The following is a 12,946-nucleotide window of genomic DNA, read 5'->3' on the forward strand; positions in this document are numbered from 1 at the left end:
CCCTGGGTGCTTTATGTAAAGAAGATGTTGAGTCTCAAACGAATGTATTATGAAGAACCACAAAGACTGTCTAGTCTGTCTTGTCTATCCTACTTTGTGGTAATCTGTGGTCCAGAATTACTTTCTTCTCACATAATACAGCTTTTCCCAGTTATTAAAACATACTGTATTTCCTGAAACTATGCTCTGCCTACGAAACACAGTTATCAAAACTATAAGCTCAGTTATACAAACCTTTTTAAAAATTGCTTACACACACACACACAGGCAGTACAGCCATCTACAAAATCATCCATATGTCGAATCTTCAGACCAAGGCTACCAAACTACAAGTACGTTATCTGCTTTAAACTTAGTTTTCAATTGAAAAACTAATTTTTAGCAAAATGCAAAGCATACTGCTCTACATTAGACACATCATTCACAACAAGCAGCTTTTGTGTTTAGGAAATATTTTATACATTCTACATCATTTGTTTGCAGTATTTCGAGGAAGAAATCATTTTACCCCCTTGCATTTTTTAATTGTGTAAATATACCTTGTTTGATCACTTTGATCACAAACTGACAGGGTTTTTATTGTTGACCATGAGCAGTCCCTTTTTATCCCATCACTCTGTCTTGGTCTCATCTGTCCATAGGATGTTGTTCCATAACTGTGAAGGCTTTTTTAGACGTCGTTTGGCAAACTCTAATCTGGTCTTGTTTTTGAGGCTCACCAGTGGTTGACATCTTGTGGTGAACTCTTTGTACTCACTCTGTTGAAGTCTTCTCTTGATTGTTGACTTTGACACACATACGCCTACCTCCTGGAGAGTGTTCTTGATCTGGCCAACTGTTGTGAACAGTGTGCCTTCATCAGGAAAAGACATCCACAGTTGTTTTCCGTGGTCTTCTGGGTCTTTTGGTGTTGCTGAGCTCACCGGTGCGTTCCTTCTTTTTAACAATGTTCTAAACAGTTCTTTTGGCCCTGCCTAATGTTCTTGCTATCTCTCTGGTGGGTTTCTTTTTTCAGCCTAATTATGGCTCGCTCCACTGATAGTGGCAGCTCTTTGGATCTCATCTTGAGAGCTGACAGCAACAGATTCCAAATGCAAACAGCACACTTGAAATGATCTCTGGACCTTTTATCTCCTCGTTGTAATTGGGATAATGAGGGAATAACAGACATCTGGCCGTGGAACAGCTGAGAAGCCAATTGTCCCATTACTTTTGGTCCCTTAACAAGCGGGAGGCACATATGCAAACTGTCGTAATTCCTACGCTAATTCACAGTTATATGAATTCAATTTATCTAAACTTAAATTTCAATTACAGTTCTGCAGTCTGTTTGTGCTTTTCATGATCGTTGGTCGAGAATTTGAATGTTTGTATTCGAACAAACTGACCTTTATAATAGCAAAGCCTTAGCATCAAGCATTAGCATCAGCCCTGGACACAATGTCACAATCACAGTGCACTCTTAATGGAATTAGACTGATCAATGGAGAAATCTATCAGCTGATCCATTAGAACAAATGTGTTTAAGCAACAGACATGGACTGCATGTGAACGTTGAGAGAAAACAATGTAGACTATATATTAAATGTAGCCTATATATTGTACCAACCAGTGTATCTCTTATGTCATGGCATGCTTACAGACGATTCACTTATTGAATATATCCATGCCCAAAATTAGTTATTTTTATAACAATGCATAGACATTCTGGAATTTAATGACTGTGTAAGGGATAGGGCTGGCATCAGATTGTAGTACTAGCATATGGATGAGCAAAAACCCATCCAAAGACAGATTTGCACACATTAATTCTTTATTATGGCTGTTTAATTAAAGTTTAGATTAATAAGCTAGAAATTACTGGAGTTAAAGCAGGGAAACAAATGAGGGGGAGTTGTTGTTTTTTTTTGCTTTTGTCTGAATTCCAGCTGTCATTTTTTGTCATTTAAAAATTCGTTGCCATTTGTAAAAATTGTGAACAATGTCTATACCGCTCGATTACGTAAGTGTAATTCAGATAGCACGTAATACCCACCGAACATTACATAACATACAGCCAGCAAATGTCTGTTTCACCCTCTAACCTGCGAAAGCTCCTCCTGGATGCGAGGAAGCAGGGCTGCAGCAGACAGCACATCTGACCTTCACGTTAATGCAGATTAAACGCATCACGTCCTCGCAGGCTGCACCGCGCCAATGGATCGCCTGTAAGAGTCCCCCGGTGCCCTTCCAAGAAGTTTTAACGGAGTTCCGCTCGGCCGTGGGTCGATGTGGGCACCATGCACGCTGACGTCTGCTTTCTGCTTTGCGCGTGCTTTTTCTCCACCGGAGCGCTGCAGCTGCGCGGACAGGTGCTTCAGACGTGCAGCCAAACCAGGTGAGCGCATTCAGACAGTCTTCAAAGGAATCAAAAAGAAAAAAAAAAATAAGAAAAGAAAAGGAAAAAAAAACGAGGAAGAAGGCGTGGGCGCGCGCGTCGATGTCGCGTTTCCAGGCGGTGACGAGCGCTGCGTGAATTAGTTGGTTTATTAACAACTCTCTGTTTTTAGTCGCCATAGTTGAAGTTACTATAAAAAAAAAAAAAAAAAAAAGGAAAAGGAACAATCTATAACGCAGTGTATTGTAACGCAAAAAGTGCAAAATATTAAATAAACTTTTTGAATTCATGCAGACAGTACCATTTTATAAAAATAAACAAAACTTAATCAGCAATAATAACAATAATGAAAAATAATTAATCGTTTTTAGCTCTTTATTAGCGTGCCATGTTATTTTTATTGATTTTCTTGCTTTTGTTAAAACACACAATTTTTTTTTTTTGGAACATTTTTTAAATATGATAATCGGTACTAGCATTAGCAAGGCAAAGGAGGGAAATGACAAACACAAACTCATTTTATTTTGATTATTTTTGATGTTTTGTTTATTCGGAATAGAATATTCGTCGTGGAGCTTCCGTTAAGGGTATATAAAGCAAAAAGCTTGCTTGCCATTCATCCGTTCGTTTTTTCGTTCGTTTGTTTAGTCAGCACAATCGTTAAAGAGCTTAATTGATTTGCTGACTTGTTGTTATTGTTATGTTCTGATATTTGAATTCTGCATCCTGTCAGATACAAGCGAGAAACCACCAGGACCGAGAGAGAAGCGCGTAAACCTGGCAGGTAACCGTTTATATTACTCGCCTTTAAAAAAAAATTATAATAACTATATAACCGTATTACTAGGATATGGGAGGAAGTCTCAAGCTCTCAGTACTCTTACAACTTCTAGATGGATGAATGAAGGTTAACGTGATATTTAAAAAGTGGTTTGGCTACTCTGTTAGGTCTACAGGCTACAGCTTTTTAAATGTAATTAGAAAAAATTAATAATCATTAAAGCGATAGTTCTTACTAATAACATTCTAAATATTTGTTTTGGATAAACATTTGATTTTCTAAATATTTGTTTCACATATATTAATTAACCAATCAATCAGTTCTGTCATTTTTGACATTTCTTGTGATTTTTCTGTAAATCATAACAGCACTTTGCTCATGAGAAGTCCAGATGTCACGAAAGCTCCCGTTACGAAATCAGAACAGCTCCTCAAGCTAGATGACCATGACTTCACCATGAGGCCTGGCTTTGGAGGTAAGATGAGCCCTACAGAAAGCACTTTTATAGAGTTTCTAGCTAGAAACGATGGGCAGTCGACTAAAATATATATGCATGCCAGTTTAATTATTTTCATCATGACCGATACAAATAATAAATCTTATCTTTGGGTATACTAAAGAACATATAAATGGATTTATTCTTGCATTTATATTAAACCAAATTAAATCAACGAGTTCTTGTTTTTAGCATCGCTTCATTGGCTTTATTTGTGGCGCATGTGGATTAATATTCAATCTATTTTTGTCGTTATTGCATTAATGACTGATACGAAATACCGGCAGATCTTAATAAACGCCACAAGACTGAGATTTATGCAGGATTTGAACTGACATCACAGGCAATCAGCTTTACATAAGCTCAGGCCAGATTATGACACTGATTTACTGTGGCTCCGTGCCACGAGCATTCACTTATCTGCCCGTATCTTCACTAAAGTTCACACCAACTGTAAATACTACGCTCAGATCAAACCCAGATTAAGGGTTATGAAAACATTGTCCTATGGCGAAGGAAGGACATTTCATGTTTTCACGCATTTCTTTTGCCTTTCGAGTTCCGTGCAGGTTTTTCACACTAAGAAATGGACAGGGACATTGCAAGGACTTTTATTTTGGTGCTTACGAGGTGACTTTTTTTATGTACCGTTCCTCTTCCTCTTTGATAATGCAACATCAATTCTGATGGGTTATGAACATTAATCTTCATATTACATGTACATGTCGTATAATATTTAGGCCCTGGATAAGCGATTCCATATGGCAGTCAATGTGTTACTCTGATAAGCTGCTCCAAGTTGATCTAGATGCTTGATCAGAGAGACTAGCAGCTGCCGGAGCCGAGGTTAATCTTGCACCCCAATGGTGCTCAATATTATCCTGGAGGACCACCGTCCTCTTGTAGTGATCCTGAAGACCTTGAATAGCTGGATCGTGGTGTTTAGGACTGCTTCTGGAAAGTTGTCAAAGATCTTCATCAGCCTGGTTTGGTATGATGGTATAGGGTGGTAAACTTGAGATTGCATCATATGAGCGCTTTAAGTTTGAATCTATCAGATTTACAGCGAGTGCATTGGGCTCTTTTTTCTTTATTGATTTCAGGTCCTGCGATACCCGTGGGCGTTGACGTTCAGCTCGAGAGCCTGGACACCATCTCTGAAGTAGATATGGTAGGAGACTGACACGTGTCTTTGTAAATATGGCTTACAGATTTCAGAGTGCATCATGAATGCAGTGCTATCCTGATCTTTTCCACTCTGAGATTGTGCCACGGGATTTGGATTAGGGCAAAAGCTCAAACTCAGCACCCAGTAACCTTACCAAGCACCCTAGATGTGCTGGCAAATAGCCTGTTTTTTCTCATATAGAGGGGTAGAAATGAGGCTATTGTTTATGTTAAGAAGAATGGCTGATTGGATTGTATACTTCAGGACTTCACCATGACCCTGTACCTGAGGCATTACTGGAAGGACGAGCGACTGTCCTTTCCCAGCAACACCAACCAGAGCATGACCTTTGATGGCCGGCTGGTGAAGAAAATCTGGGTACCTGACATATTTTTTGTCCATTCCAAACGATCCTTCATTCATGACACCACCACGGAGAACGTCATGCTCCGAGTGCATCCTGACGGCAAAGTGCTCTACAGCTTGAGGTAAGATTCCTCACACCCACAAACCTTCTGAGTATCGCATCACAAAACTCTGCCGTTTTATGCAGGATTTGCTTTCTCTTTTTAACAACTGACCTCTCCGGACAGTGGAAATGCTCGATTTAATCTACATCAAAGCGCCACAAACAGATTTCCAGGCATCAGAAAAGTTATGTTACATCCAGCTTTGCTATAGATGCGATTTGCTCGATAAACAAAAAGATCCAATTCTTCAACGATATAAGCCAGCAGTCACTTTTTTTGACATTTAGTGTCTTCCATGTTTGCTATTACGTCTGTGGTTGACCAAGATATGTCATCTCTAGGAGGCTCTGATCCTGGTTTTCGCCGTAGATGAGTGAAAGTGTGGATTAATATGTGGGAATCTGTGGGATTAATGCAAGCCACATGTAGATTCAGACACAAAGCTGGCTCGTTGGTGAGTTTTAATCTCAGGACCCTCCCACACCCAGTCTGCACAAAATGACTTTATTCTTCTATGTACATCTTGACTTACAATCTATAAGTCAATCTGTTATGTCAAGGCCAGCTCCTCCCTACGCTCCCATTTCATCTAGTATCTGTCCTTTTATCCAAGACCAGATGGCTGATCTGTAGGTTTTTTCTACATACAGTACATTCTGACCCCTTCTGTTTTTCACAGTTTGTTATGATGCAGACTTAAGACAAAATGCTTTTGATAATAGATTGTTTTTTACATCAGTCTACACCCATAATGTTAATTCAAAACCCAGTTCTACAAATTCATTAAAGAACTGCAGTGTAACAAAATGTGGAAAAATGAAGAGAGCTAAATACTTTCCGAATGCACTTTATTTCTGTCTTCATATTGATTGCTTAAAGACACCCTTCTGTTTTAAGCCCTGCACATGGTCGGGAATCATTGTTTTTTGTGAAGGGTCTCTAGTTCCCTTCAATTCCAAACGAATATACATGAACCAGGCAATCAAGAAGTTCTATTCCTTCTGTACGTGTAGTCAGGTAGTGTTGTGATATTATTTTTCCATAAAAAAGTGGATTCATCTACTTCTGGCATCTGGTTGTACGCCAGGAGCTCGCCTTTAGCTAATCACATCAAAGTGGCACTCTCTCCTGGAAGGCAGCTCAAATCGGTCTTGGATTTATTGGTTCAAAACCAAGCAGGGATCTGTTTTCCTCACCTCACAAACTTTGTTTGAATTCATTTTTGCCAAACCTTTGAATAGTAGGCTGCTGCATTTGCCAACAAATGAAGACTAGCCGGTCGTTTTCTGGTGTTGTCATGGTTAAAATATAGACGTTGTCCTAGAGATTGCCTGCACTCCCGGGAGCCCAACTCTTTTTATCTATTATTATTTTACACTTTGATTATGTAATTATCATTTGACTCCACCAGTGGTAGGAGTTGTAGTTGGAGATATGTGAGCAAAAAAATAAGAATCTAGAGCAATTACAAGCAATGCACTATTTTTAATCACTTGCTGATTATATAACTAAAGTGAGCCAGTCTGAGGCATTAAACTACAGGGCTGAAAATTACTTCCAGCTGGTCATCACGTTCATCAAGACTGCAGCATTGGCTGCATTTTCCAAATAAATGGAAAGGCTAAGGACAAGGTGGAATGTTTCGCATTTCCGTGCATTGAGAAAAAAACTGCTTTCGGAGTTCCTAAAACAGCCAGAGCTCCTGGCATCCAATGTAATTTCTTTCGTTCTACCGCCAGCAAGATCAGCCCGCAGCTGCTGCAAAAACCGTTCCACCATATCATAAGATGAATTCCAATGAGTGGGTTGATCATGTAAGAGCTTGTGGTCTGGGAGGGACAAGTCTTTCTGTTTCTTGGCCAGCTGATGTGAAAGCGTTGGTTATCTGGTGAATGCAGATATGGGTTTCCAAAGCCTTGACAGCACTGCAGACACTGTTTACTCCTAATGCTCCATTGAAAGTGGAGATTGTGCCCAAAACATGGATTTTTTTCCCAATTTTTTCTTCAAAGGCTTCCTAGCTGTGTGATGTGTGTGTGTATTATTTCCACAACAGCCAAGACACCATGATTACAGTTTCCATAATTTATTTATGTGCTGCAGAGCTCTCAGATCAGTTGTGCAACAGTTTCTCTCAGAGATGCGTACGGGATATTTCATTATAGATGTGAAGAATTTCCGTGTATTAAATCATTTTGACTCAGAAGCAGATGGTTGAGGTTAACCTGTTGTAACATTTGCTAGGATGTGTGTTTTTCTGAATGTGCAGACAGGAACTTGTTCTGTACAAATTTCAAAAACACGCTGGTTCAGTTTTTTTTTATGTTTAAATGCCTCTGAAAAGATTGGTGGAGTCATGTTCATCCTCCTCAGCATGATGCAAGATTTGTGTAATAAGCAAGTGCTTGACTATAATAATTTATTCAGTTATTATGCGCCATTAAATGACCACACTGTAAAAAAATACAATACAATACAATTTGAGCTAACTTAAAATGTTAAGGTAAGCAGTTTTCTCAACTTTACGTCCAAATGTTTGTACGTTTTCTAAGCTGAGAAAACACCAAAATCTGCTGAAGCTGGTTGCTTTATAATTTTAAGTTGCCTCAACTTATTTTTACAGTGCAGGTCAAAATTATTTCAGCATAATCCTGCGCCAAAATAGAGGAAATGCCTCTTCAATTTGATTAATTGAAGATGTATTTCCTATATTTTGGCATAGAAGGCTGGATCTTCAAGAGTAATGAAAGTTGTGCAGAGAATTGTATGTCTAGGTACAGTTCTTGAGCTTAGCAAAAGGCATATTTTCCCAATGAGCTAATGTTGCTTGTCTGGTGTAAGAATTAATGATTAAAGGTTGTTTGAAACAATAGCATATTAAAAATGCTAGCACAAACGCAGGGCCCCAGATTTGTATTCATCGCACTTAAAACAAATGACATTATAATAATAATAATTCCTCATGGGGTTACAGCCCCCTTAGTAGCCCCCTTCCAGTTAAAGCTGCTAAAATAAATGTAGTTTTATTGTGGATTTGTGACACAGTTGTTAACTACTCCGATCACATTCAACAGGGTTACAGTCACAGCGATGTGTAATATGGATCTCAGTCACTTTCCTCTGGACACGCAGACGTGCTCGCTGGAGATCGAGAGCTGTGAGTATCAGCACGACTGATGTGATGCTATTTTGGGTGAAGCAGGATGTTCTGCGTTCGTTTCGTGTTTTAATGTTCGCGAGTTCATGCGTATTTGTGCGGTTTTGTTTGGAGATGCCTATACTGACGATGACCTCATGCTGTACTGGAAGAGAGGAAACAAATCTCTGCAGACGGACGAGAAGATCTCTCTGTCTCAGTTCCTCATTCAGGAGTTTCACACCACCACAAAACTAGCCTTCTACAGCAGCACAGGTACGTGACGGTCATTACCATCCTCTGTAATGTCTCGTGTAATATGTTTGATAATCCTATAATTCCTGACTAGTAAAGATGATAAACCAGAACTCGATTTTACCAAGTGCGATATGTTCTTGGAGCAATATCTTTGTTGACCCTTTCAGATTTTCACTTTTTTAAGGTTAGACTTAACATTGTTTGGTGCTTGTATGTCATCGTCATTCATCTCAGACTACATTTTTGGATTAAAATGTTGTTCCAGGGCCAACAAAATATGTTGACCAAGACACACATTTCATTTAGTAAAATTGTTCATCCACTAAATGAACTTATTTTAAATTAGATGCTTGCTACAGGTTTCAAAAAAATGGGCACGGGGACAACAAAGGGCTGAAAAAGCAAGACATTTTAAAAAGATTAATCTCGGAGAAGACCTAGCAACTAATTAAGTTGATTGACATCAGGTCTGTGATATGATTAGCTATAAAGGGATGTCTTAGAGAGGCAGAGTCTTTCAGGTGTAAAGATGGGCAGAGGCTCTCCAATTTGTGAAAGAGTGCAAAAACAAAAATTGTAGATTACTTAACAATGTTCCTCAACATCAAATTGCAAAAGCTTTGCAAATATCATCATCTGCCGTGTGTAACATCATCAAAAGATTCAGAGAAACTGGAATGATCTCTGTGCGTAAGGCACAGAACCAAATACCTTTATTGGATGCTCATGGTTTTCAGCCCTCAGACGACACTCATCACTCATCACATGATTCTGTCATTGACTTTACTGAATGGGCCCAGGAATACTTCCAGAAACCACTGTCGGTAAACACAGTCCTCCCTGCCATCTGCAGATGACTACTAAAGCTCTTTCATGAAAAAAGGAAGCCATATGTGAACATGGCCCAGAAGCGTCGTTGTGTCCTGAGGACCAAGGCTCATTTAAAATGGACTGTTTCAAAGTGGAAAAGTGTTCTATGGTCAGACGAGTCCAAATTAGCGTTCAGTTCAAAGGTCAGCATCTCTGATGGTATGAGGGTGGATAAGTACAAACGTTATGAGCAGCTTGCATGTTTTGGAAGGCAGTATGAATGCTGAAAGGTATATAAAGGTTTTAGAGCAACAAATTAGAGGAACAAATTCCAACATCAAAGCTCCAGAAACTCATAACCTCGATGGCCAGACGTCTTCAAACTATTTTGAGACCTAGCAGCCTAGCATTTAAAATTAGCAAATTTTTGCAGGAAATTTCACAATTTCTCAGTTTAAACATTTGTTATACAACAAATACACATATCACTGGTGCTTTGACTAAAACTGACCAGGTTTTTCAATCTTCTCTGCAGGTTGGTACAATCGTCTTTACATCAACTTCACTCTGCGTCGTCATATCTTCTTCTTCCTGCTTCAGACGTATTTTCCCGCCACTCTGATGGTCATGCTGTCATGGGTGTCCTTCTGGATCGACCGGAGAGCTGTTCCTGCTCGGGTTCCTCTGGGTGAGATGTTTCAAATGCATTGTGTAACTGAATCTCGGTGGAAACCACTGCAGCACGTGTCATTGCGCTGCCTAAAACATCTACAAATTAACTGATCAAACTGATTTCTTTGTAGGCATCACCACGGTGCTCACCATGTCCACCATCATCACCGGAGTGAACGCCTCCATGCCCAGAGTCTCCTACATCAAAGCTGTGGACATTTATCTGTGGGTCAGCTTCGTCTTTGTCTTCCTGTCTGTGATCGAGTACGCCGCTGTCAATTACCTGTCCACTCTGCAGGAGCGCAAAGAGAGGACGCAAAGTAACAGGGTAAGCTATAACAGTTTAGTTTAAATTAGAAGAGGTCACATGATGCCATTTCTATTTTTCCTCATCTTTAGTGTGGTATGTAGCTGTTAGCGCATGTATAACATCTGCAGAGTTACAGTCTACCACAAAAGGATTTATTCTATATAAAAGAGAAGGCTGGTCCAGACCGGGCTAAAATGCTTCATGAAAACATGCCCCCACATGATGACGTCACGATGTGAAAATATTTGCATATTGCAGCCCAAGTAGTCACGCAAAAAGAAAGAAGGCACGGTTTCAGTAACATTAGCGTTGATGCAGCCATGTCAGGGAGACTGGTTCAGTTATCAGATCGCTGGGTCAGCTGGCCAATCAGAGCAGACTGTGCTTGTCGGAAGGAGGGTCTTTGTAGATAGAATAGTAGATATAATGTGTTTTTTGAACATTAAAGCATGTCGACATATTCTGTCACACCAAATAATGATCTTTCAAATAGCATCATATGACCTATTTAAGATTCTTACTTATTCTGTGGTTAATACAGCTTTTTAGCAAGTCCATAAACTTTGTAGACATCTTTGTAGACGCATCTAATTACAAAATGTTTAGCATTAAAGTGCATTAATTGATCGCATGATGAACTAGACAGTAATATAACTGTGGCAATAGTATATAGAAGTATTTAGTGCTCAAGTGCACCTCAAAATTGTCAAACATTTTGATTAAAAACGCATAACTGAAAAATGCATATAATAATAGTTTGTAATTTAAAAGTGCAGTAAAATTAAGTAAACAAAGAACCAAGTTCTTACTGACTCAAACAGTTTTTCCACAACTAGGCAGAACACAGCATTTTGTTTTCTTCAGAGCGTCTTTATGGTTTATTTTCTGCGTAGGTCGGTGGGCGGAGCTAAACAGACAGCAATGTACAATCAGTGGGCGGGGCTGGATTATTTTCTGCATATACCCGTGCATTCACCTCTCTCCTAAACACTACACGCACAAATCAGTGGGCGGGGCCAATCAGGCAGCAACGTGGGTGTTGATCATCTTCTGCGGAGGCGGTGCTTATCCACACTATTACATCACAGAGTAGAACACAACTCAAGCTGCTGCCTTTAAGCCGTTTTGAGTTCTGAAACTTACAGGATGTTTTTAATGTCCTCTTATTTAGCTTGACCTCTTATTTCATGAGCGCTTTAAACTCAGATGCTACACTGTGCTTGATTGTGTCATGCAGCAGTTGCCGTGTACGTGTGGAATGACCCATCCTGGTCAGATGATGATGAGCAACAGCTACAGCGACATGGACATGATGACCACGGGGAACTACGGCATGTCGGAGCTCAACGGAGACAAACAGGAGCAATTCCTGGTTCATCTGGTCCTGGATAACGAGCAGGGAGCTCAAAGACCCGCCGTAAGCTCAAACAGCAGTGTATTCATAGACACCCATGCCATAGACAAATACTCTCGGGTCATCTTCCCCGGAGCCTACACGCTCTTCAACATCATATACTGGTCCATCTACTCACAATGACTGCTGCTCCTTTACATTATATCACGTTTGTGCAAGTTTTGGAAAATACATTCGTTTTTTTTATTACGCTTGCTTCTCAGCAATAAATGAATACAGTTGACTTGTGCGGGCAGGTGACATAATGCACCGGTTTTCTCTCCTCAAAAGAAAAGGTTTATTTTTTCATTTTTCTTATATATTTGAATCCGTAGGCCGAATAGCAAAGAACATAGATTTTGTCAATAAATGTCAAAATGCATATGCAGATCTGTTTAGCGGTTTCAAGTAAAAATGCGTAAGTTGTACTGACGTGATTGTCCACCGCATGAACTTGGAAATACAGAACGCTATCAAAATGAGCGATGCGCATCAAAATATTATTTTAAACACAACAATGTTGTTATTATTGCAGTATTATTTACTGGATTGTTTCATTATGAGTGGTCATGCATTTTTAGATCCTGAGGAAACTGAAAAAAAAAAAAAAAAACTGTGGAGTTACTCAAAATTAATTTTTAATCTCTTGGGAACATTAAAAATATTGCAAATCAGGGAAGATGGGAAAAAAAGAACATTTCCATTTGCTCTCTTGCAGTGGTTTAAATCTGTAATATTTATGTGGAATATATTTTAAGGTCATTCATTTATATAGTTTTGTACACTGAAATGAGATCTGCATGTTTAAGCATAAAATACAGCATGTTTTAAATATTTGTGTTGATGCAACATATTGGCATTATGTCTCATGATCTGATCATGTGTTAAAATTGTTAATATTAATAAACTTTTTCTAGCTGTATTAAAATTACTGTATTATTTACATGTTTACATACACTACCACACACACATATATATATATATATATATATATATATATATATATATATATAATTTTGTTTTCATTAATTTCCAAAAATAATTAACTAAAATGCTAAAGCAACTTTTTTTTCTG

General features: G+C 39.0%; 1 protein-coding gene across 1 annotated transcript; it reads left to right on the forward strand.

Annotated features, from left to right (window-relative positions):
* The first annotated feature begins 2,067 nt into the window (after positions 1-2,067).
* On the forward strand, positions 2,068-12,793 carry gabrr1 (gamma-aminobutyric acid type A receptor subunit rho1). The gene is made up of 10 exons (XM_043219382.1): positions 2,068-2,377; positions 3,111-3,161; positions 3,527-3,633; positions 4,758-4,825; positions 5,087-5,310; positions 8,367-8,449; positions 8,564-8,704; positions 10,032-10,184; positions 10,300-10,496; positions 11,716-12,793. Exons 1-10 carry the CDS (start codon positions 2,280-2,282, stop codon positions 12,013-12,015), a joined length of 1,422 nt encoding a protein of 473 aa, XP_043075317.1. The 5' UTR covers positions 2,068-2,279; the 3' UTR covers positions 12,016-12,793.
* The last annotated feature ends 153 nt before the right edge of the window (positions 12,794-12,946 follow it).

Source organism: Puntigrus tetrazona, chromosome 20 (assembly GCF_018831695.1).
Source record: "Puntigrus tetrazona isolate hp1 chromosome 20, ASM1883169v1, whole genome shotgun sequence".
Taxonomy (NCBI): Eukaryota; Metazoa; Chordata; class Actinopteri; order Cypriniformes; family Cyprinidae; genus Puntigrus; species Puntigrus tetrazona.